Source organism: Artemia franciscana, chromosome 12 (assembly GCF_032884065.1).
Source record: "Artemia franciscana chromosome 12, ASM3288406v1, whole genome shotgun sequence".
Lineage (NCBI taxonomy): Eukaryota > Metazoa > Arthropoda > Branchiopoda > Anostraca > Artemiidae > Artemia > Artemia franciscana.
In genome coordinates, this window is record NC_088874.1 from 39,123,345 (window position 1) to 39,148,123 (window position 24,779).

General features: G+C 33.4%; 1 protein-coding gene across 1 annotated transcript; it reads left to right on the forward strand.

Annotated features, from left to right (window-relative positions):
* On the forward strand, window positions 1–21,879 carry LOC136034095 (ELL-associated factor 2-like). The gene is made up of 6 exons (XM_065715222.1): window positions 1–208; window positions 6,414–6,645; window positions 11,343–11,435; window positions 15,006–15,201; window positions 19,644–19,827; window positions 21,670–21,879. The coding sequence occupies exons 1-6, from the start codon at window positions 115–117 to the stop codon at window positions 21,801–21,803; spliced, it is 933 nt and encodes a 310-aa protein (XP_065571294.1). The 5' UTR covers window positions 1–114; the 3' UTR covers window positions 21,804–21,879.
* Window positions 21,880–24,779: the final 2,900 nt, after the last annotated feature.

Genomic DNA, 24,779 nt, shown 5'->3' on the forward strand with positions numbered 1-24,779 from the left:
CTATCATCAGGAAGAAGAAACCGAAACCGGAGTCAGTTTTGCCAAAAGGGAAGTGTTCCTGCACCCTGAGCATATCTCAAGAATTCATATTTGATTCATTGGCCTAAATTGAGAATGGTGGATAAACTTGGTCTTAGCAATGAGATCAAAGAGCTGAAATTGGGGTCCTCATTCTACAAAAAAGATTCACCCTTCCATACTGTGAAATGTAAGTTGCTTAGCCTAAATCTTAAGTAATATTGTGGCATAGAAGCTTGCTACATTGAACCAGGTGTACTACATATTTGGTGTGGTTTAGATATAGGCTAGGCTACAGGGTAAATTTCTGTATTGTGCTTAGGCTACCTGTGGAATCACAATTGCATCCAAAATCCAAGTATAACATTCATTTTTGGCTGAAATGGGATCTAACGCCCTCCTTAATATGTCCATATATACCCTAAGCTGCATATATGTACTGAATTTTTTGTATGTCTCTCTTTTTGTTAAATTATATTAACAATTTGTCAAAATCAAAGAAAATTTGGGTAAAATTCTAGTTAATTTACTTCTTGCTATCTCAGAAAGGGTTTAGTTTAGGAAAATGAAACTTTCAAGGATGGGTCTTCAGGCTAAAGTTTGTCCCGGGAAGGTATTTTAGAGTACCCACCTCCACTCCTTCTCCCTCTAGAGGGCCCTAAAATTTGCCTACATGATAGGTCTATAGGCTACCTATTGAAATTTTGACGAAACAACATTTTACCTTAATTTTCAGTTACTAGTTGTTTTTTTCTGCCTTTAGTTCTGAAAATGCAATTCCTATCATTTGAGTAGAATATAGAAATATACCTTCCTGGGAAGGTATTTTAGAGTGCCCACCTCCACTCCTTCTCCCTCTAGAGGGCCCTGAAATTTGCCTACATGATAAGTCTATAGGCTACCTATTGAAATTTTGACAAAACAACATTTTACCTTAATTTTCAGTTACTAGTTGCTTTTTTCTGCCTTTAGTTCTGAAAATGCAATTCCTATTATTTGAGTAGAATTTTGAGCCATATCAATGTTTTTTTCAAAATTTAGGAAATGTATTTGCATATCTTTAAAACCTTATGAAATGGAATTGAGCAAAGTTATGAAGCTGAAAACAATTTTGTTGTACATCAATTAAGCAGAAGATCTATTTTGCAAGGTTTCACTTTTATAACACACATATTTTTAAAGCTCATCAAAGGTCAGGGCCCTCTAAAGGGAGAAAGAGTGGGTACTCTAAAATATCTTCCCAGGACGTACCTTAGTCTTTAGATTCATCCCTGAAAGTTTCATTTTCCTAACCTAAACCCTTTCTGAGATAGCAAGAAGTCAATTAACTAGAATTTTACCAAAAATTTGTTACATATTTGCAATTCAGGGTACATATTTGCAAATCAGGGGGAGGAAGGGTTAAATCTCATGTCTGATTGTAAATATTTAGATTCAGAATGCAATTCTGTTTCTATAGGCATGTTGTTGAGTTTGGCTAATGTAAAAATGTACTGGCTACAAGCCAGGGCTAGGATCTTCACTTTTTTCAATGTGCTTATTGCCTGTACACAGACTGTTTTATTGGTTTGTTAGAAATAACAGAAGTGGTCTTAAAAATCATAACCAACACTTATAGCCCATAGGCTAATCATAACCATTAAAAGGTTATAATAAATAATTTCTTTTATGATTTCATAATTCTGAAAAAGTTTTATTTTATAAAAAATTATTTAAAACAGGGAAATAAACAAGGAAATATAACTTGTTAATCAGTGTATATAATAAAGTAAGAATTCTATTATTTCTAATCTTTTATTAGAGGGGAACTATGGCTGAATTGTCAGAAATGCAAACAAAACTATAAAAATGAACACAAAATAAACAACCCAAAAATGCCTTTCTTTTTGTTCTAGCATGTCTCCTTCTAAAGAGCCACTATTCTTACCCTTTATATATAAAATCTGTTGTGTAGCCTACAGACTATTCAATTCAGGGTTTATTTTCAACTGTTAGGAGGTTAGGGGTAAAGCTTTTAAAAACAGATAGGTCAAAAATGCTTATATTGTCAAGTCTAATATCACATGAATTGTCAAAAAGACAAACAAAATCATAAAAATGAACATAACATAAGCCATCTAAAAACATCTATTTGTTTCAGCATATCTCTCTCTTGAGAGCTGCTACTTCAAACCTTCCCCTTAGCCTAGTGAGCTAAGTGAGCCAGTAGCCTTATCTGTTTTTAAAAACTTTTCTTTTAAAAACAGATAGGTCAAAAATGCTTAGATTGTCAAGTCTAATATCACATGAATTGTCAAAAAGACAAACAAAATCATAAAAATGAACATAACATAAGCCATCTAAAAACATCTATTGGTTTCAGCATATCTCTCTCTTGAGAGCTGCTACTTCAAATCTTCCCCTTAGCCTAGTGAGCATGTTTAAGTGTTTTAAAGAAGATTTCAGAATGATATCTGTCTTTCCTTCTAGAGAGCAGGAATACAGCTTTAAGGCTAAAAGTGCTTTTCATCTCCAAACTGTGTCACTTTTCTCTAACATTATGGAACAGTGGCTCATCTAAAAGAAACATTTTAATATAATAAAAACCTCAGATTCTTTGTTTTATGTTATTTTTAAGTATCATGGTTGCTTTTCTGGGAGTACCCAAGCTATAGAAATTCTGGTGGCCAGCATTTACCCCCCCCCCCCCAGAAAATGTATCCCTGTAGAAAATACCCCTTCCTCCCTGTGAAAAATAAGGCTTTCCCAATTTGAGAATTTTGATTTGAGTTTTGTTTTATATTTTCTGTAGGGGGAGGGAAGTAATTTTGGTACTTGTGTATTATACTCCCCTCACTCAAGTTTACACTGTGTAAAACTTGAGAACAAACTGGTTTCTTTGTTACTTTCTTTCAGCTTAGTGTGAGACAAGTGACAGATAGATAGGAAATATATAATTTTGGCTATGTATTTGCACATGGGAGAGGGGGTAAAGTATTTGGACAGTTTGAAGTCAGAAAACAATTCTTACTTCATAATATGCAGAATAATTGTACCTTAAATATTTTGTATACAGACCCAATATATTCTAGCCCTTCCCCCTATTGTGCAAATATATAGCCCAAATTTGTCTCTAAACTAGCAAAGAAACAGGTTGTACTTGAGTTTTACATATTGTAAACTTATTATATTATATTGTGTATTATATGCCACTCACACAGTGAGTGGCATATAATACACAAGTACCAGAATTTGTTTTATGGAGAGAGAGCCAAATTTTTCAACAATCAGAAATTAAATTAAAAAATTAAGTTTTTTTAACTGAAAGTTAGGAGCAATATCAAAACTTAAAAACAATCAGAAATTATTAAATATATTAGAGGAGTTGCCCCTTCCACAAAACCTTGCTTTTTACATGAAAGTTTGGCTTTTTGTCCTAATTCTATAATAACAGTTTCTGTAAAACAATGACAGTCTAATTAGAATAATGAGCTTTGTTTTAAAATTCTAGAAAAAAACTTTAGCATAAAAAGGAATGTCTTTTTATGCTAAAACTTTAGCATAAAAAGGAACTGCTTTCATATATGGAATAATTTCTGTTTGTTTTAAGTTTTGATGTTGCTCCTTAGTTTCAGTTGAAAAAAAACTTGTTTTTTAAACTTTATTTCTAATCATTTTTAAATAAGTTGTTTAAATAAATCTAATCATTTTAAATTGTCTTTGTCTTGTCTCATGCTAAGCTGAAAGAAACTAACAAAGAAACTTGCTTTTTCTTGAGTTTTACACAGCATAAACTTGAGTGAGTGGTGCATAATACACAAGTACCAAAGTTCATTCCCCCTACAGAAAATACAATAAAACTCAAATAGAGTTTTCAAATTTAGAAAGCCTTATTTTCTATGGGGAGTGGTGGGTATTTTCCATAGTAGGTATTTTCTGGGAGGATAAACACCTAGAACCAGAAATTCCAATTTATAGTGACAGAAACTCAGCAATGGAACACAATAGAATTTTTTTTCCCATGCATAAGACCTCACCATATATGACAGCTAGCCCAAAATAAATTGAGGAACCTTACCAAACAACTGAAGTGTTATTTTCAAGACAAGACTTACCAACCAAAGTAAGTTGAACCCCAGGAAATTCTGGAACTACGTTTCTAGCAGAGACCACAACCAGAGATCCATAAAAAGCTTAATATCAAGGGACTTAAACAAAGTCCCAGGCACCCAACATATAGCTGATTTTCTAAATTAGCAATTTGAATCAGTCTTCACTAATGAAGCTGGTAATGTTTTCTAACCTAAGGCATAACAACACCACCAGTTTGGACCTTGATGATCTAGTGCTGTCATGTGTTATGTAGGTTACATAAAGCACAACATCTAAAAGCAAACAAGCTGTATTACAGTTACTGTATCTATGGTCAAAAAATGACTCAAGAGCCTGAATATCAACAAGACTGCTGTTCTTTATAATAGACATCTTTCTGCTAAAACAAGCTGCTCACAAAATTACCCCTGCACTGGCTATACTTTTTCAACATTCCTTTTATTATAAGCAACTCCCCTTCCATTGGAAACTAGCTTATATCATGCCTATCTTTTAGAAGGGGGAGGGGGTGGATCCAAAGCAGAAAATTATGTACTTATCAGCCTCGTGTCTCCTGTTGCAAAAGTTTTTGAGAGGATTATTAATGATGTTCTTCTTCAACACCTTGTCAATAATGTAATTATATCCAACAGGCATCATGGATTCCTCCCAGGATAATCTAGAAACTAACCTTCTAAATACTTGCAAACGAGTTGCACAGTTCCTGGACTAAGTCCTTGATGCTGAATTGGTTCTTTGAGACCTAGCCAAAGCATTTGGCAAGGTCCCACATACAGCCACTTAACCCTTTACACTGATGATTTAAAACTATTTGGTGTACCACGCAAATCATAAATACAATCCAATGTTGATCACTTACAGATATGGCCAGACAGGTGGCTTCTCTCTTTTATTGTATCAAAATGTGTTACTATTCTTGCTTGCAATAATTGTCAGCATCAATATACTATGAATGATAACTAGACATCATCTTCCATTCCTCTCCTAATTTGTGCCAGTTGTAAAGACCTGGGAGTTACTAAAGATAACTTAAAGTTTCATGTCTACTCTACACAACTGTTCAGCAAATTCAAGTATTGGACTTAAAGAACAATTACTAGCCAATCACAAGGAATGTGCTTGAATTTATATAAGGCAATTGTGAGACCAGCTCCTGACTTCAGAACCTGCAAAGCCAGTCCTTTGCAAAAGGTGGTTGAAGGTGTGCAAAGGAGGGCCTATATCTATTCTAAAACTCCCATCTTATACTTTCCAACACAAGCACAGTGACATGCTCCACACAATAAATATACTGACCAACCCCAAAATAAGCTCTTTACTCTGATACCCTAAGAAAGGTTGCTTCAAGAAGTTTTATAAGCCTAGAGTTAACTGCAGAATCAGACAAGTCTTTTGTAGTCATTGGGTCATTAATGATTGAAAGTATTTGAGTGTATTGGGCTTATTGCATTTGCATGTATTGAGCTTAATTGCATATATCCTAGCACTCTCCTAGTTGGAAGGCCTGTCACTGGGCTGTAAGTACAGTCACAACCCTCTTTTTTATTTTTGTGTGAATTGTTTTAATTGTCATTTCAACAAGGGAGCCAAACAAATACAACATTTGACCTTATTTCACTCTGGAGTTCAAATTAAGGTAACTCTGATGGATCCCTAAAGTAATAGATTATTCTAATGGATTTTATCTGATATATCCTCTTATTTTAATGGATTCCTAAAATAATTCTAAGATAATTTGTTGGCCATGCTGAGTGACATAGGGTTCCAAGTGAAAACAAAATTTTAGACCAATTAGTTGCCAATAATTGCTTTAGACAAAGCATTTTATCGCTTTTACAAAGTAATACTCAAAGGAGGGAAATTTCTTTTTGCAAACTTTAAATTTAGTACTTTTTTTAAAGTTCAATAGCCTTGTATCATTTTGTTTCCTTGTTCAATCATTTCTGTATTTTCCTTGCATAAGCTACTGCAGATTTTTTTTTCTTTTTTAGTGAGTCAGTGATTGAGTAAATAAGTGGGATAAAGTAACTTTGCTTGGTAATAAATGGGTTTTAAATACAATATAATAAATGTAAACATAAATTAAATATATTGTAACAAATAAAGAAATAGTAAATAGATAAAGTACATATAAGGATAAAGTAATTTAGTGCATGAATTTGTAAGTGCAAGTAAATTAGTAAATAATTAGGATAAAGATCTTTATTGCAATTCTAGTAGGTGTTTTTTAGGGATTATTCTTCTGTTAGGATTATTTCTATCAGGGATCATCTATGATTTTTCTACTGGGAATATTTTTATAGATGACTTTAAGCCAGCAAGTGTTGATACATCCCAAATGGCAGATCTTGAGATTGGAACTAGTAATGAAGTTTCAGTGACAGTTCCTCATTTAGAGGGTTCAGGCACTACCCATACTGTATTCAAAGGATCAAAACGTCCTTACACAAAAGAGTGTATATTAATTATTGACCATAAGACTGGAGAAATTACACTGGAAAGACTTGGTGTAAATGTACAGCTGAAAAAGACAAGGTATTTTCAGTGTTTTTTTTTATCTTTATTATTATTTTTGCATCAAGTTTCTTTGATATGCTGAATGCGTTGGTGTGATTTTTGTTAAGATTCTGTGACTTTTAGGGGGCGTTTCCCACTATTTTCCAAAATAAGGCGAAATTTCTCAGGTTCTTAACTTTTGATGACAAAGACTAAATTTGATGAAACTTATACATTATTCTTATTCATTATTAAACTTATTATATATACATTGTCCCCTCCGCAATCCTTTGCTCTTTACGCTAAAGTTTTTAATTGTTTTAAAAAGCAGAATTGTGGCAAAGAGTCAAACTTTAGCGTAAAGAGCAAGGGATTGCAGAGGGGACAACCCATTTCATATACGGAGTAATTTCTGTCCGTTTTAAGTTTTAATGTCGCTCCCTACTTTCAGTTAAAAAAACTAGTTTTTTTTTATGTAATTCCTGAACGTTTTTGAATTAATGCATGTTTGATTTTGGCTCTCCACACATAAATTATTAAAATGAAATTTGCATATTAATTCCTTTTTTGGCTAAATGGCTTTCTTTTAGTTTTGATCAGACGATTTTGAGAAATAAGGGATGGGGAAAGCCTAGTTGTCCTGCAATTTTTTGGTTACATAAAAAGGAAACTATAAATTTTAATTTTTAACGAATGTCTTTATTAGTAAAAAATATACGTAACTTAAGAATTAGCTTACGTAACAAACTTTTATACTCTTAATTTTTATTATGTGTATGAGGGGGGTTTGTACCCTCATTAATACCTCGCTCTTTGCACTAAATCGTAAGTTTTGTCCCAATTCTCTAAGAATGACCCCTGAATCCGAAAGGCCGTAGAATAAATAGTTGAAATTACTAAAAATACTATAGCATAATGAGCGAGGTATTTATCTCCTCCTAAATACCTCGCTCTTTATGCTAAAGTATTTTTAGAACCGTTTTAAGCTTCAATGCTACTTCTTATTTTCAATTGAAAAAAATTTTCCATGTTTATTTTTTAATTGTTTTTTTATAGTAATTTTAGAAAATCCTGCGCCCTTTTCATTGAATTCCTGTTCCCCCATGACATACTTCTCCAAGGAAAGATCTTCCCACATAGCTCCCTCCCCTCAACCCCACCCCCAAAACCAAAAAAAAATCCCCTGAAAACGCTGTACACTTCCCAGTAACCATTATTATATGTAAACACTGGCCGAAGTTTGTAACTTGCAGCCCCTCCCCCAGGGACTGTGGGGGAGTAAGTCATTCCCAAAGACATAGTTATTATGGTTTTTGAGTATGTGGAACAAAATGGCTATCTCAAAATTTTGATCCGTTGACTTGGGAGAAAAAATGAGCGTGGGAGGGGGCCTAGGTGCCCTCCAATTTTTTTGGTTACTTAAAAAGGGCACTCGAACTTTTCATTTCCGTTAGAATGAGCCCTCTTGCGACATTCTAGGACCACTTGGTCAATACGATGACCCCTGGAAAAAAAAACAAACAAACAAATAAACACGCACCCGTGATTTGTCTTCTGGCAAAAAATACGAAATTCCACATTTTTGTAGATAGGAGATTTAAAACTTTGCTGAAGGGTTCACTGATACGCCGAATGCAATGGTGTGATTTTCTATAAGATGCTGTGACTTTTAGGGGGTGTTTTCCCCTATTTTCTAAAATAAGGCAAATTTTTTCAGGCTCGTAACTTTTGATGACAAAGACAAAATTTGATGAAACTTCTATATTTAAAATCAGCATGAAAATCTTGTTCTTTTGATGTATATTTTAGCATCAAAATTCCGTTTTTTAGAGTTTCGTTTACTATTGAGCCGGGTCGCTCCTTACTACAGTTCGTTACCACGAACTGTTTGACTATAGGGTACTATAGCAAAAGAGTCCTGGAAATTATTGTAGACAACGGCTGAAAACGTAGTGTATTTGACAATTGACCACGCTTGTTTTCATAGTCAATTTTATTGATAAACCAGCTTTAATAATGAGTCTCAGGTATGATTTGACAAATCTGGCCACATGTGTGTCAAATAAGAAGCTGTTCAAGAAATTTTGTTCTATCCCACTTTTTTGGGCTATAATAAAAGAAAGGTTGGGGCTGCTTGGACACATTTCACAGATGAAAATTATAAAGAGCAAAGATTGTTCTTTTTTTATTGCCCATGCCATTAAATGAAACAAGATGCTCCCCATCAGTAGTAGGCTGCACATTTTCAGCAAAATTCTTATAAATGCTTTCAAATGATGATTCTATGTATTAATAAGTAGGTTAATGCTTAAAATTAGCTCAGAGTGTGGTTTTTAAACTATGTGATAGTTCTGAGACCTCTTATTTCCCTGTTTTCAGTTTCAAGCGTCTGTACTGTTGTCTTTTTTATTGCTTTTCAAACCAGCTAAATTTTTGTTTCTAATGGTAAAAACTTGCTGCATTAATGTCAGATTTTAATTGTCATAATGCCTATATCATACTGTGGAGTACTCTGCTCACTGATAAGATTTGCCACTCCATTGGGACTTCTGCTGCTTAGGAAATTTGGAAATTGGAACAATTCAGTGCCACGTGGATTTGTTGGATGTGTTACATTAAGTGTTACATTAAACCCCTCTAAGTTCATAATTATGCTGATTTGTTTCCTCAAATCCTCGCCCTGTTTTCTTAATCCTATCCCTCCTGAAATTTCTGTGTCCTCATTTAAACTACTTGGCATTACGATTTCTTCAATTTTAAAGTGGGATATCCACGTTAAAGACATCATCCATAGAGATAATGTGTCTATTGCCCTCCTTAAGCCCCTATATATATTTAGCGTCCCCCATTCCCACTCCTCAAGGATTTAGTCGTCTTTTGTCCGTCCACAATCTCGAATATGCTTCTCCAGTTTGGCATCCTGGTATCTCTTGCAAAGAATCGGAAAAAAATGAATCTATCAAAAAAATAGCCTCGTGAATAATTTTCAAAGAAGGCAAGGTGCCATGCTCTCTGCTCCTAAAAAAGCTAGTTTGGAAACCCTTGAGCAAAGGAGGGTTTTGTTGTGCCTCCCTTTTACGATAAATGCAATAACAAACCCTCGGAGGGAAAGTATCTGTCAAGGCTGTTGCTCATATTTGCTTGTTTTCCCCTCCGTTTTTCATAGTTTCCCTTTTAATTTTTATATATTTTATATTTCGTTCTCTTTTTTGTGTTTATTCACTTATTTTTGTCCCCCCCCTCCCTTTCTTTTGACCAGTTTTATCTTTTTAGCTCTTTAATGACTTTATGCAGTTAAATAAATTATCGACACTTTTTAGTGTCTATATATATATATATATATATATATATATATATATATATATATATATATATATATATATATATATATATATATATATATATATATATATATATATATATATATATATATATATATATATATATATATATATATATATATATATATATATATATATATATATATATATTGCCCCCCTTCCCCTTCGTTTAATATCCCTTTCAATTCTTTTTTTGACTTGCATTTGTTTAAGTGTAGTTTGACCAGTTTTTATCATTTTAACTTTTTAATTGAATTGTTACAACTTGCTTATTGAATAATAAATGATTGTTCATTTTGGTTTTTCTTTTTCGTTGTTTTTTGCATTTTGTTGGTTTTAGTGCAACTGTGTGATTTGTCGACTCCGAAGTCCAAATTCGGCCCTTTGTAGGCTTGTGATACAGATTTTTTTTGAAATGAATATCTTATCTATATGGATGGATGGGGAGTGGTTATTTTGGTTAGTATTATTAGGAGGAGGGGTGAACTCACTGTCAGTATGCTGAAGCTCAGGCCCTCTTGGCTTATTACTTTTACACCTCAAAAACTATGCTCCATTTATGGTTAGGGGGGGGCATTAATGGGGCTGCATTCGAGCAACTGAGAAATTGGGATGAATGGGGGTTGTTCATTTTGTTCTTTTTTTATATTTGTAGATTAAAAATAAATAGTTTTTTTGCCTTTGAAGTTATCACTTTCTTCAGTTTTTTGGACGTTTTATTGTTGCCTTTGAATAATTGCAAAAATAGTATTTGCACCCCCCCCCCCCACCTTTACAGCAAGGTAGCCTTTTTGGGGACTAATGTCTTTGTTTTTATGTGTGTTTATGAATAACATTATCCTATCGTACTATTTGGTCATGCCTGACTGCCATCATATGACCACTATTGAATGAATTGATCATCGTAGAGGGCTTGTAATGCTCATAATGTAGATGTCTTTTTGCATTATAGTCCAAAAATTTCGATAATCTAGATGGCAACAGAAAAAGGTGAAGATAGAACCATTAAATCAGTGAATGCAATCAATCAGTTGCGGATTAACTTATTACTTACAGCACCAAAAACCTCCAACAAGAGAATAATCTAAGCTGCTTTTCATTGCCATCCTTAAAGAGATGACGGATCACAAGTTCATCATTGTCAATTTGGCTTTTAATCATCAAATTAAAAACTGTATACTTGTTTTTAAAAACAAGAAAATGTTACCCTATTCTACAAGCATTGATGAACTTGTGAACAAATGATGAACAAATGAAATCAGTGATATCTAGTCTGTTATGAAATATAGAAAATGTGTTCTGTCATATATGTTAATTCTTGTTTTATCAATTTTCAAAATCTAGTTTTATCAATTATATGGTCGTATGTGAGTTACTGAAAGTTTATATCTTTAGAGCTGAAGGAAGTAGCAAAATAAATCGACCAATGCCTTCTATGGACATTCTTGCTGGTACTAAGAAGCTGCAGGCCAAGCAGCATAGTCACAAGTAAGTATTTATAATATAATAACTTTGCTTATTGTATATGGTATTCATACTTGCAAATCTTCCTTTACTGTGTAGTAGCACAGTAGATATATTATAGATATTTTTGCAACAGTTGAAAACACAATTGTGCTTGAAAACACTGCATTCTCTTCTTGGTTAGTTACTAAGCAGTAAATTAAGACAAAGATAACAAACTGAAAGTAGCAATTATTAAGAATACTTATTACATATTAACAACATTTATTCAAAACACTGTATGACATACTTATTACACTTAAAATACATACCTTATTGAGAAAGAGTGTTGGAATCAAATGCTTCAGCAACGAAGTTTTTGTATCAACAGGTATATTTTCTTATATTTTGTCAAAGATGTATGAAAAATTTCGGCGAATTTTCAGGACACCTGAAAAGGACTCCCAAATTCAGGGCTGTTGCTACGAACTATCGAGTACGTATGGTCGTTGTAGAGGTAGTGTACAAGTATATCAGAAAGAGGGAAAATTTCTTAATTAGTTCAGAATTATCCTTACCATATAAATGCTTAGAGATCCATATTTTCCCTTTAGTATTTATTTTACATATGATATTTTCTAGTTGGACAACCTTAGAGGATCCTTAAATAAAAACTAAAAAAAACAAAACTAGATAATTAGTCAAATAGATTGTTCTTTTGAATTGAATTCATGATTCACTCATACCTCTACCCCTGCCTTCCAGGTATAATTTTTGAATATGTTTTTTTTCACACAGATATAAATATAAAATATAGATGCAAAATGTGTAAAGAAAAATTTAACAACCTCAGTGACTTTATGATGGTACTAGATGATTTGTGTCATTCTTCTATATCAAAGGGAAGATGATTTCCATTTTAAAGACCCTAGGTAGTGATTCCCAACCGATTTTGGCCATGCCTCACCTAAGCATTTCTGAAATCCTGATGCCCCCCCCCCGTGATGTTTAAAATTTTGTTGTTCAAAATTTTACCATTCACCTGAAGGAAGCTTAAAAGGCCATTAACTTGGTATCTTTTTTCGGATTGTTTTCTAGGCATACTTTACACCCAAGGAAAATATTGTCTGTATACAGCACTTTTTATGCAATGTGCAAGATCATTGCAATACTATTGTGTATCTTTATTGTTCTTTAAATGTATCTAAATGTGACTTCATTCACATGAAAAATGTTATGAACATAAAAAATATGAAAAGCCAAAGGGTGCACGTCCTGCCCATGACATACTAAATTATTGCTATGCCCCGCCAGTGGGGTTAAAGGTTTGAAAAAAAAGCCAGCTTTTCATGATTTGTATGAAAACAGTGAGTAACTCCCTAGCAAACAAAGTGAATGGACCTTCGAAAAGAATAGTTTAAGGCTCTTGCTCTTTTCCAAAGGAGTTTTCCTAAAGCCTTTGCTAAAGATAATGTCTGAGAAATTCCAACACAAAAAGGCTATTGAAACATTTATTTGGCCTAAAAGGCCTGACACAGTTAACTTTTTTCGGGCAGCGGTTTCAGCAAATCAGTGAGCAGACGATAGCAGTACAAAAACAGTGCCCTTTGTGTGAGATTATCAAAACTAAACATTGTGGATACCAAAAATCAACTTTAGTTTACCTATAGTTGCATGATTGATCCCAATTTATATTTTAGATTCTTTTATTATCAAATTATGAAGTTCTTTTATTATTAAATATTTAATAATTACTATTTAGTTTTTTGATTTTCCTGCTGAAGAGAAGGGAACGATTGAGGATTTCTTTTTCTTATGACCACGATGATATTCGGTACCGTTTTGTAAATCCCCACCGGAACCTAGATCAAATTTCAAGCTCAAATCTCTGCCGTTTTCTTTGCAATTCGATGCCGATAAAGCTACCTGTGCCCAGCCCTTCAGTCATTGCATGTTAATCTTTGTAGATTTGTGAGCTTCCTTTCACACTTTTTTCAGACTTGTTTTATCTAATTTAAGTCCTCATAAAGAAGAAATCTTGTTTATAACCTTATTTTTCTCCTTTTAAATTATAAAAATGTAAAATGCACTCTTTCTTTGATTAATTTTATCTAATTAATTTCATCTAATTAATTAATTAATTCTTTGATTTAATTTCATGAAATTGTTAAAAATTTGGTAATATTCCCTTCACTGTACCGAAGCAAATTTGAAACGGGATCTAGTTTTGAAAACATCAATTATTCACTGTTGACTTGTTGCAAATTTTTGTATGTTTGAGCACTTTTTTAGGGAATTTGAGTTTCTTAGCATTCTATGCCTTGATCATTTACACCTGAAATATTAGTGCAATAAGAGGAAAACAGTCACGCCACAACAACCATATTCTAGGTTTAGCCCAAAATATTTCAACCAGCTACACAAGCGAGGTAGTTTACTGTCCTGTGACCTCCCTCAAACCATCCTATTCTTCTTCGCCTTTTATTTTGATTTGCTCAATTTTGAGTGTTTTTTTTATAACATAATTGTTTTTTGAGTGTGTTCTCTATTACGGAAAGTTAATTTAGCGGCACTGCCACTCATGCTTTGTAATTGTACATTTGATGCAAGCAAATGTGTTTTTTTTCGTATGTTTATTAAAATTTTTACTAAAAATGTACATAAACAAAGCAAAAAATTCATAGGATTTAATTGTCTAATGAGGGTTACCCTAAAGACAATGAATTAGTATAGCCGCTCGCAGCAAATTTCAGTCGGAAAATATTGTTTCAAATATGCAAATTTTTGTATGTTTGAGCACTTTTTAGGGAATTTGAGTTTTTTAGCATTCTAAGCCTTGATCGTTCTATGGAACTTGTCGAAAGAATTAAAGAATATTTCTTTAAGTCAAAGAGTCAGAATAGACGAAGAGTCAGCGTGTGTTTGATTCGTATTTTGTCGATAATAGTGCATTCGACTCATTGGCTGTCGACATGAATGTTGTCTTGTGGAGACATAAAAGACTATACATTTTCTCTTCTATCGTTGTTGACATATGTGAGGAATCAAATTCTAAATTTGAAAAATGTCAACATTTGTGTCCATAAACAAAGTTAAGATAGTACGTTAATCAAATAATACTGGGGTGCGAACATCCACTCTTGAACTCCATTTTATATATATATATATATATATATATATATATATATATATATATATGTATATAAAGAGAAGGATGTGGCACTAGACTATAGACCGTCAGTGCTGATCACCGTTTCATGGCACGTCACCCAGGAAGGGTAGGGGGCTGAGGCCAGCCATCTTACGGTATCGTATACCTTTCCAGTTATAACTTCCCGGGGCTTTTCCATGTACCCATTTAGAGCTGGGTCGACTCTGGCTGAGCATACAAATAAACAACATTGACCCCCGTTCCAAACCAAGTAATTAGTGATACCAGGAATATAACCCCTGCCCTTAGGGGCACAGGCTTGCATGCCGAGCCCTGAAATTGGTCCGAACTCTGTGTCCTGTGTCACGAAGTTGAGATCCAACCCGCTGCGCCACTACAGGATATAGCATAAAAGAAAGTATGTAACCTTTCCGGATGTTTATTAATGATTAATTATCTTTCAGGGAAGCTCAAAAGCATCGAAAAATATCTCCTCCTAGAATTTCGCCCACGCAGAAAAATGGAGTCATTAAACCTCCAAGTACGTCACGTGCTAATAGTTCTAGAGGCAGTCTTAAGCCTTCAAAGCCACCTTCATGTATGCCTGCACTGGTTTTAACTGAGGATCTGGATTCACCTGCACAAGCAGACGCAAATCAGGTATTACCTAAAAGCCTATTTTAACACATTATTAGTCAAACTGTCTTGGTGGCCAAAATGTGTGTGTCCTATTTTGATAATATTCCTTATTTTCAGAGGATCGTTAACGTTAATCAATAATTAATTAACTATAATTTGATTTTACTTAATTTTATTATTATTTGAGCATGTTTCTGATTGGCCTGTCTGCTCGGTCTTCCCCAATACCTTGTGAACCGCCAAATATTTGCTGAGAATACTCTTGTTAATCCTATATTAAAACTGAGGCTATTGTCAAATTGTGTATTAATTTATTAAACTTCCAATTTAATTAAAGCGTAAAAGATAATTTGAAACTAAGTGAGTCCTCTTAATTATCAATATTAAGGATCAGATCAAATATCATTTTTTGATAAAAAAAAAACCACTTCTTTCCTCTTTTTACTTCAATAATAAATATATAACTTATTACTTTTAACTTGTGGACTCGTGATTCAGATTTGCTAGTGTATTGAAGCACCCGAAGTTAAGACACCGGTACACACTCAGGCCGTCTTATTCAGTTTATAGCTTCTACTTGGTATGTCGTCCAGGTAATATAAGAAAAATCCCTATCCCAGCTTTATCCAGAGTTGCCGAATAAGTTTCAAGACTTGATGTCATGGTAACATTTGATGGCAAATAATCTTCATCATAAAAAAATACTCTCTTTAGTTATGCCACAAATGATTTACTTGTAAAAAGGCTGTAAATCAGAGACTGTTTATTTTATTGGCTAGAAATGTCATACAAAAGAACCAGTATTATTTTCAAGTTCTTTTTAATGTCTAAAAATTTCATGTGTATATTAACGTGTGAATAAAACGTGTATCAAAATAACGTATTTAGCTTATGCAAAAATGTGTCTAAAAAATAAACCAATGCAATTGAAGTGCAGTCTATAATCCGGAAGTATATGATAGTAATTGTTCTTTCGCTCTTTGATTCAGATGCCTTTGATTTTTCTTCTGAATTTATGATCCATTTTTCGATCACTTTTGAATGTTCAATTACTTCCAAATTTGTCAATATATACACTCACGGCTGTGCTATAATACAACATCAAAATTTCTCAACCTCCCAGCCCCCCTCCCCCCTCAACTCCTCCTCCCAGTCCTCTTAATATTTTTCTTAAATCGTCTAATTTCCCACCACTTCTGAATATTCAATTAATTTCAAGTTTTATCAGTATATGTATTTTCATTAACAGTGGAATAGCACGAGGTTAAAATTCCCACCTCCTGTATGCTCCCCCTCCTAGCCTTCTTAATATTCTTCATAATTTGTCTACTTTTCGACCACTTCCAAACGTTCGATTACTTACTTATTTTATCAGAGTATGTGCTCCCAATGATAGTACAATAATAAAATCTTACAATTCTTCCTTTCTTATGCATTCTTGATCCCAACCTTTCTTAGGAATAAAAAACAGGTTATTCCAACTTAAAGTAAGGAGCAACATTAAAACTTGAAATGAACAGAAATTATTACGTATATGATGAAGAGTTGCCTTCTCCTCAAGACCTTGCTCTTTATGCTAAAGTCTTTTAGCACTTTTAAATAAGCTTCTTATTGTTTTACTCAAACGATCCTTGTTTTTCAGGAGTTGGTCATAAAGGATTGGGACACAAAGTCAGACTTTAGCATAAAGAGCGAGGTATTTCGGAGGGGCAACCCCTTGATATACGTAATATTTCTTAGTCACTTAAAAGGGTACTAGAGCTTTTGACTTCTGTTCGAATGAGCTCTCTCCCTATACTGTAGGACCATTTATTTGATGAGATCACTCCTGGTAAAAAGAAAAACAAACAAAAATAAATAAACTCACTTCCGTGATCTTTCTTCTGGCTAAGATACGGCGGTTAAATTTAAACTTTAACGCAAATAGTAAGCCATACGCACTCCTAGATTTTCTGGCAAAAAATCTTTCAAAAGTTGACGCGCGGCGCGAAGATTCGACCCAATCAGTACACCAAGATACGTTAGTGTATCTTGTCCTTTAGGAATTTGCACGGGGAGAATTTTCCATGGAGAGGGAAATTTCTGGGGGTGGACTTTTCAGGGGAAATCTTACACTGGGGGAATTTGCCAGAATTCCTATACGAAATTTCTTTATATGTCTTGTTTTTTCTTTACATATTCAATTTTAAGCAGTGAGATATTAAGGGTAATTTTCCGGAGTAAATTTTCGCCAGGATCGAATTGTCCAGAGGATGTTTCTGTGGGGAGGGGGATATTTTTGTGGAGGTGGAGCCAGATATCCTGACGTTATTTAAAAAACGATTAGGAATTAAATAAAGAAGCAAGTTTCTTCTACTGAAAGTAAGGAACAACATTAAAACTAAAAAAGAAAAGAAATTAATACGTATGTTAAGGGGTTGCCCCCTCCTCAACACCTAGGGCTTTGCGCAAAAGTTGAAATTTTGCCCCAATCCTTTAAAAACGACTCCTGAAACAAAAGAGTCGTTTAATTAGAACTATGAGTAAGTTTTCTTAAGTGCCAAAAAACTTTAGCATGAAGAGCGAGTAGGGGGTACCCCCTCATATACGTAATAATTTCTATTCGTTTTAAGTTTTAATGTTGCTACTTACTTTCTGTTGAACAAAACTTGTTTTTTTTTATTTAACAAGTATTAAAAGAGTTTTGGTTTCATTAAAATTCTCTTGAGAGACTTTGGATAGTTTCATTTCCGGAATTTTGGTTCCAGAATAGTGCTATCATTATTCTTTTTTACGTATTCTTTATTATTATTATTCTTTTTTTTTATTATTATTATTATTCTTTTTATTATTATTATTATTATTCTTTTTTACTATTATTATTCTTTTTACGATAAGTATGTGAAAAAGCCTTAATATGATATTCTTTTTTTTAAGAAGACCTGTGAATTTGGGTCTCAGTCATAAACAGCGTCAATCACAAAGAGTATGGGTAACTTAAAAGAATGGAAACTGGCGCTAGTACTGAAAAAAAACACAACTATCAATGTCATCTAGCGTTCAGCAAAACTTAGCATTTATTTCGGTGTAATAGTACCAATAATTAATTTCCTTAGTGTAATTGGAAAAGTTAGGGTAGTAATAAGCGTCTGATCTCAGTTCCTTACAGGAAAAATTTACAGAGTTTGAAAACAATGTCAAGTGTCGCCATACGGTATATGGTTTTAATTTTTGTTTAGACTAGTTTCAGTTTCCACTCTTGTAAAATGCTCTTTGGCCTATCATTAATAGAGCAATAGTGTTTGGTCATTTTTAATTGAAAAAATGTACCATCTTCTATATGAACCTGACCTTAATTCTTATAGAAGAATTCTGGGGTATGTGAAATCTATAAAAAATTATTTTTTACATGTTTATCCTAAAAAGAATTATAATAGCGCTTTTATTTTACCAATGCATAAAATAAAAGTTTCCATTTATTTTATACAAGGTTTTCCCTGCTGTTAAAATGAATTTCTTACTTCTGATCTGAAACCAAATACTTGTATGCATAGATTTTTTTCTTGTCAGACGAAGTGAAATTCCTTTTCAGTGCACCATTTCATAAAACACGGTTTTAAATTGGCTAATTCACTTGACGATTTGTCCCAAAAAATATGCCCGAAAATATATAAGTTTTTACTAACTACCTTTTCATTTCATATATTTCCGTAGAATTTACACACTTTCTGGACTTTTTTTTAAGCTTGAAGCCTTCCCTACTAACTTAGGCTCTATAAGACTAATATGTTAGCTCTTTGCCACCATTCAAAAAGTCACCATTAAGCTCGTCCCCATCCGCGGAGTCTCGGCAGCTGTTTTGAGAAAAAATGGTATATTTTTTTTTACCAGTTGCTAAGTAGAAGCTAAACAAAGATTTAATACCACTGACGTCGAAAATGTGACTCATGAGTCTTGTGCGTTCTCTGGAGGATTTAGATGTGGTCTGTGAGCTTAATCAATGGTATTTACTTCTATAGATTTTCAGACCAAACAAATTAAAATATGAATGCTTGTTTGTCATCTTTCAGCATGACTGTTGTTACTTTCTAAGAAGGTCATTAAGAAATTTAACAGATTCGAATTTTCAGAATTCACTTCATTCTTTTGGTTTGATGTCAACTAACCGGCTATGTGGGTTACAAAATAGCCTATTTTTTACCATTTTGTAAACCAGAAGTTAAACAGTTACTACCAGCGTTGTCAAATATGTTACTCATGGACCTAAATTTTTCAGCCAAGTAAATTTGATTTTGAGTTTCCATAAATTTGAATCTTGTATTTGAATTGATTCGAATTTCCCTGAAGGTGAAGAAAGAGTTAATGCTAGTGTCGCAAACCTGTTGCTCACGGACCTTTTGTATGAATTTTTCAGCCAAATAAATTCGCCAAATAAATTCGAATTTTCATATATTTTGATTGTTGATTTTGAATTGAATTTCCAGAACTCCGCTCAGTCTGTTGGTTTAATGTTAACAGATTCATCTAGTGACTCGGGCAGTAGTTCATCCAGTGAATCAAGCGATAGTGAAGATCCAGACATGGAGCCTGTTCCAGAAGCTTTGCCGCCAACCAGTCAAACTGGAATTCTGCGGACAAGTCCCGTCAAAAGTCAGACGCCTCCTCTTGGTGAGTTTGTTTTCGAGTAATATGAAGAAAAACCCCGGAATAAGGGCTTCTAGAGCAGATTGGTATCTACATATGGGTTTTTAGTAATAGTAGCGGTATAATTCTCATTTTTCATCTTTTATTATTTTTTGAAAAGCAAAACGAATAATCGAAAAAGTTGTAAAAATAAATATTTAATCGAAACTTGTAATCACCAGCTGAGTCTATTATTGAGATAATTTTTAAGATTAAACACGAGATCCTCTGATTCCTTTTTTAAAACTGATTTTTAAAGTTTGTCAAAAATTAAGAATTATTTCGACATCCAGCCTGTAAAAGCATATAATTTGGAAAATCTTGAGAGGCGGAAAAGACATTTTATTGTTTTTCGATTTTTTGTTCAATGCGAAAATATTTTTCAATAAAAATGCCAGAAAAATGGTCGTTAATAGTGATCTATATAGTATACTATTTTCATATAGACAGTGGATTACGAGGCTGATATAAAATGAAGTTTACTCTAGAGGCTACCTAATTTATTTCAATAGGCACACTGCATCATTTGGGCTTCAGATTCTATATGTCAAAAGGGCAGAATGGCCAAATTGCAGGTATGTACAGAGGAGTCTTTATAATGAAGTATTCTGCCTTTAGGAGTAATGTGCAAATAAGTGTTAATGATGGTTTTAGAGTTGTTTTCAGGATTGTCTTCCCTAATCATTGAGAAAGGACATCAAACCTTCGAATTAATTTTCAAGGTCTTGAATTGTTTTCGAACATAGTATGTATATTACTAGTACGCATGAGAGTATTTATTTATTTATTTTTATTTATTACAAATACGGTAAGCTTTCAAGCAATGACTTCATGATGATTTTAAAGTAGTTTTCGGATTTTTTTATTTTTTTTGCTAATCATTAAGACAATTACACAGTAAAGCGTTTTCAAACATACCAAAATCCTTGCTTGTCTTGAATGACCTACGATTTTTTCTGTTAGAAAAAAAATTGTGTAATATTCTTTCAGTGTAAGGAATATGGCGCCGATGGGGCTGCAACATCTGATTAACTTCGTTTTGTTTTAAATTTTGAAGTAGTTTTAACTTTTAGCTTTGTAGTTGTGTTTTAGCTTTGCATATTTGTTGTCTTCTAATATATTTTTAGTAGAGCAAAAACAGGGAGGGGGCTCTTAATTTGGGGTTTCTTTTTAAGGTTTTAGTTCTGCTCAAGATTTTTGCTTAAATGAGCCTTTATTCTTCTGTATGAGAGTTGGTTTAATATGGTCTTTTCTGAAATAATTTTCTTCTTAAGTAGATTTTATGCATCATAAAAACATTTCTTCCTAAGTAGATTTTATGTATCACGAAATTGTACTGGAAAAGAGGTGGTTTTTTTTTCTCTTGACGAATCTGACTTTTGACCACTTTTGGCCAAGATGACAGTATTAAGGCACAAAATGAACGTAAACAATAGCTACTGCTGTGCAATTCTTTTTAGGATTTAAATGGGGCAATCGAACTAAAAAACTCCATGCAAAAACTCTCGAGGCAAAAACTACTTATAAACACGCTTCTATGAACATCATCAAAATGACAGAAACCACCGGTTCTCGGCTCTCAAATAGGCACCCCCACCCCTTTCACTTGTTTCCAAAGCTTTGTACATATTTGGAATCAGAATAAAAAAGTAGAAAACTTGATGTTAAAGCTGATGGCGTTCTTTTTCTAATGAAAATATTATTTTTTGTCTTATCCCTTTTTCACTTATGCTCTGTCCTTATTATGTTTTTATAGACGGTTTTCGGATAAATTAAATAACATATATTTCCATGAATAGTTTGACTAATCTTGTCTAATTTTCTCAGCACCCAAGATCCAACGAGGCCTTGGCGGTACAAGTGGACATTTGGGGACACACAAAGGCAAAAATGCTAGCTTGTCTTCAAGTTTGTTGAGTGATGACTTGCACCTTTCAGAATCTGGTTCAGACTCAGATTAACTTTTGTTTACTGTTATGTTTTGTTTTTTTTATGCTTATTTACCATGGTGTTGAGTAAAGTCTATATTTGTTTAAATTTGTTCGTTATCTATCGTTTAAAACATAAGAAGTCAGGGATGTTTTATATTCTCGTTTGAGTTTTCAACGTTTGAAACTGGTTTATTATCCTAATATACTTAGAAGGGAGACCCAATCTACTCATAAAAATGCGACAAATCAAGAGATTTAATCCATCAGCCAAATTTTTCGAGGCAATTTTTATTTTTTTAAATCCTCTAGACCTGCATTTCATGGTTTCAGCCAGAAAATTTTTGATTTAGCCTCCATTGTTCTTAAATCGTCAAAAATAAACCTTAAAGCCAATATTTAACAATTAAAATTAGATTAGTTGAGATTAGATGTAAAAAATACCGAATAAAAAATTAAGCTATTAAAAAGGTTTAAGTAGTATGCAACTAAAAAATTAGTGTTGTTTATGGGTTTTCTCCCGTTCTTAAGGATTTCAGTGTAACTTACTCTAGATTAATTGCTTTCTGTGAAAGATAGAAAACATTTAGAATAGAGTGAATCACTGTTACTCATAGGACTTTTATAGTGGAAAGAAATCATTTTTCAGTTTGACCATATTTTTTAGGGGAAGAGGATGGGGGAGGCCTGAAAAAAGTTTTTTACGCTGCCAAAGTGCCATATTTTTTTCAGAATAGCTTTATCTAAGGAGGACTGAAAATTTCTTTTCTTGTTTGTGAACTTGAAGTGACCGTTTTGCACATCTAGGTAAAATGGAGGAACTCAACCATTCGCAATTGTAGAGGTAACGCTAACAATATTTCATTTGATTGGCTATGTTCCAGAAATTTGAAATAGTTGCCCCCAAGAAAAGACATTACAGCTTTTCTATGGAGAGTATTTGAAGATAAATTTTCTAAGCGTCTAAGTTTTCTTGTGGGTGACCTTGAAGTGACCGTTTTGCACATTTAGGTAAAATGGAGGAACTCAACCATTCGCAATTGTAGAGGTAACGCTAACAATGTTTCATTTAATTGGCTATGTTCCAGAAATTTGAAATAGTTGCCCCCAAGAAGAGACATTACAGCTTTTCTATGGAGAGTATTTGAAGATAAATTTTCTAAGCGTCTAAGTTTTCTTGTGGGTGACCTTGGAAGTGACCGTTTTGCACATTTAGGTAAAATGGAGGAGCTCAACCATTCGCAATTGTAGAGGTAACGCTAACAATATTTCATTTGATTGGCTATGTTCCAGAAATTTGAAATAGTTGCCCCCAAGAAGAGACATTACAGCTTTTCTATGGAGAGTATTTGAAGATAAATTTTCTAAGCGTCTTTCTTGTGGGTGACCTTGAAGTGACCGTTTTGCACATTTAGGTAAAACGGAGGAACTCAGCCATTCGCAATCGTAGAGGTAACGCTAACAATGTTTCATTTAATTGGCTATGTTCCAGAAATTTGAAATAGTTGCCCCCAAGAAGAGACATTACAGCTTTTCTATGGAGAGTATTTGAAGATAAATTTTCTAAGCGTCTAAGTTTTCTTGTGGGTGACCTTGAAGTGACCGTTTTGCACATTTAGGTAAAATGGAGGAGCTCAACCATTCGCAATTGTAGAGGTTACGCTAACAATGTTTCATTTGATTGGTTATGTTCCAGAAATTTGAAATAGTTGCCCCCAAAGTGACATTACAGCTTTTGTGTGGAGAGTATTTTGAAGATAAATTTTCTAAGCGGCCAAGTCCCTCAGAGAATATTCGCAGGCGCACTAATCATTTAGCTAGAATGACAGGCTACTTCTTACTCTTATCTAACTGTGCTGGCTATAGTTATATAATAAGTTTTCTTCTTCAGTGCTCAAATACTCGCATTTATATAAAAAATGATGTCAGACGAGCCTTCTGAGCTTTCAATGTGGAGACATAAATTCTACCTAAATGCAAAGTTCAAACGCATAGGATTTCGAAAAAAAAATCTTGAGAGCTTCGGAAAAATCGTTGGAGGACTTAGTTGCTATTTTTGACTTGAAAATTGTTCAAGACATTGATTATGTAAAGTTTTTTTTAGGGGGGAAATGTGGGAGCCCCTCGCAAATGGCTGTGCTATCAAATCTAATTAAAATTTCCGGAATGTTTCATATCATAAAGTATGTCCCGCCCACACAAAAATTTTTCCTTTATTTCTGATCATTTTGAAGATACTATTTTGAAGTCTAAGAGATGAAAAGACTAAATGGTAGCATATACACACTTCTGCAAGTTCTTGAACTGGATGTAATTTCTTCGTTGAACAATATATTTCTCAAAATATATGTTCCGCAATAATAGTTTTTCTTTGAGAGCCATGTGGGAACATGAAAACATACCGGATTTTTCAGCTTTGAACTCTTTTCCTTAGCATAAATCCACTCCTCTAAGTTATCTAACTTGAACTGAAAGTGATATCTGAAGTATTGGTCTATTTTATTTATTTTATAATTATTATACAGTTAATATAGCAGTATAGATAAATAAGCACAAAGATGCGGTACTTCTTTTTCTACCATAAAAAAATAATTCCAGGACATGATTTTGAGCAAGATCGACTTTTATTAAGAAAGAGGGAAAATAAAATGTCGGATTTTTTTTTGTTCACTTGTTGACTCATGAAGCGGTTCCTCAGCTGAGGAGCAGAGGCCATGGAAGAAGCAGAAGAGCTTGGATGAGCAGTAAATTGGTTTAGCGAGGGATGAGCAAAAACATAAAATAAATAATAACAAGAGTCAAAATGTAAAGGGTTCAATTTATTTAAAAATATGAAAAAGGGAGAGAAAAAGCACAAATAAAAATTTTACTGAGAACTTCAGGTTGAGAATCCTTGATTTTTATGTAAACTTACCAATTACAAGAAGGCTGATCTCTTGCAACGACTTTCTATGTAAAAATGAACGCTATTACACAAAAAGACGACAACAGCATAAATTTACACAGAAG

Coding starts and splice junctions, on each gene's coding strand:
- LOC136034095 (XM_065715222.1), top strand. CDS start 115: ATGGTGGATAAACTTGGTCTTAGCAATGAGATCAAAGAGCTGAAATTG. Junction 6,646..11,342: donor GTACAGCTGAAAAAGACAAG/GTATTTTCAGTG, acceptor TTATATCTTTAG/AGCTGAAGGAAGTAGCAAAA. Junction 19,828..21,669: donor AAGTCAGACGCCTCCTCTTG/GTGAGTTTGTTT, acceptor TAATTTTCTCAG/CACCCAAGATCCAACGAGGC.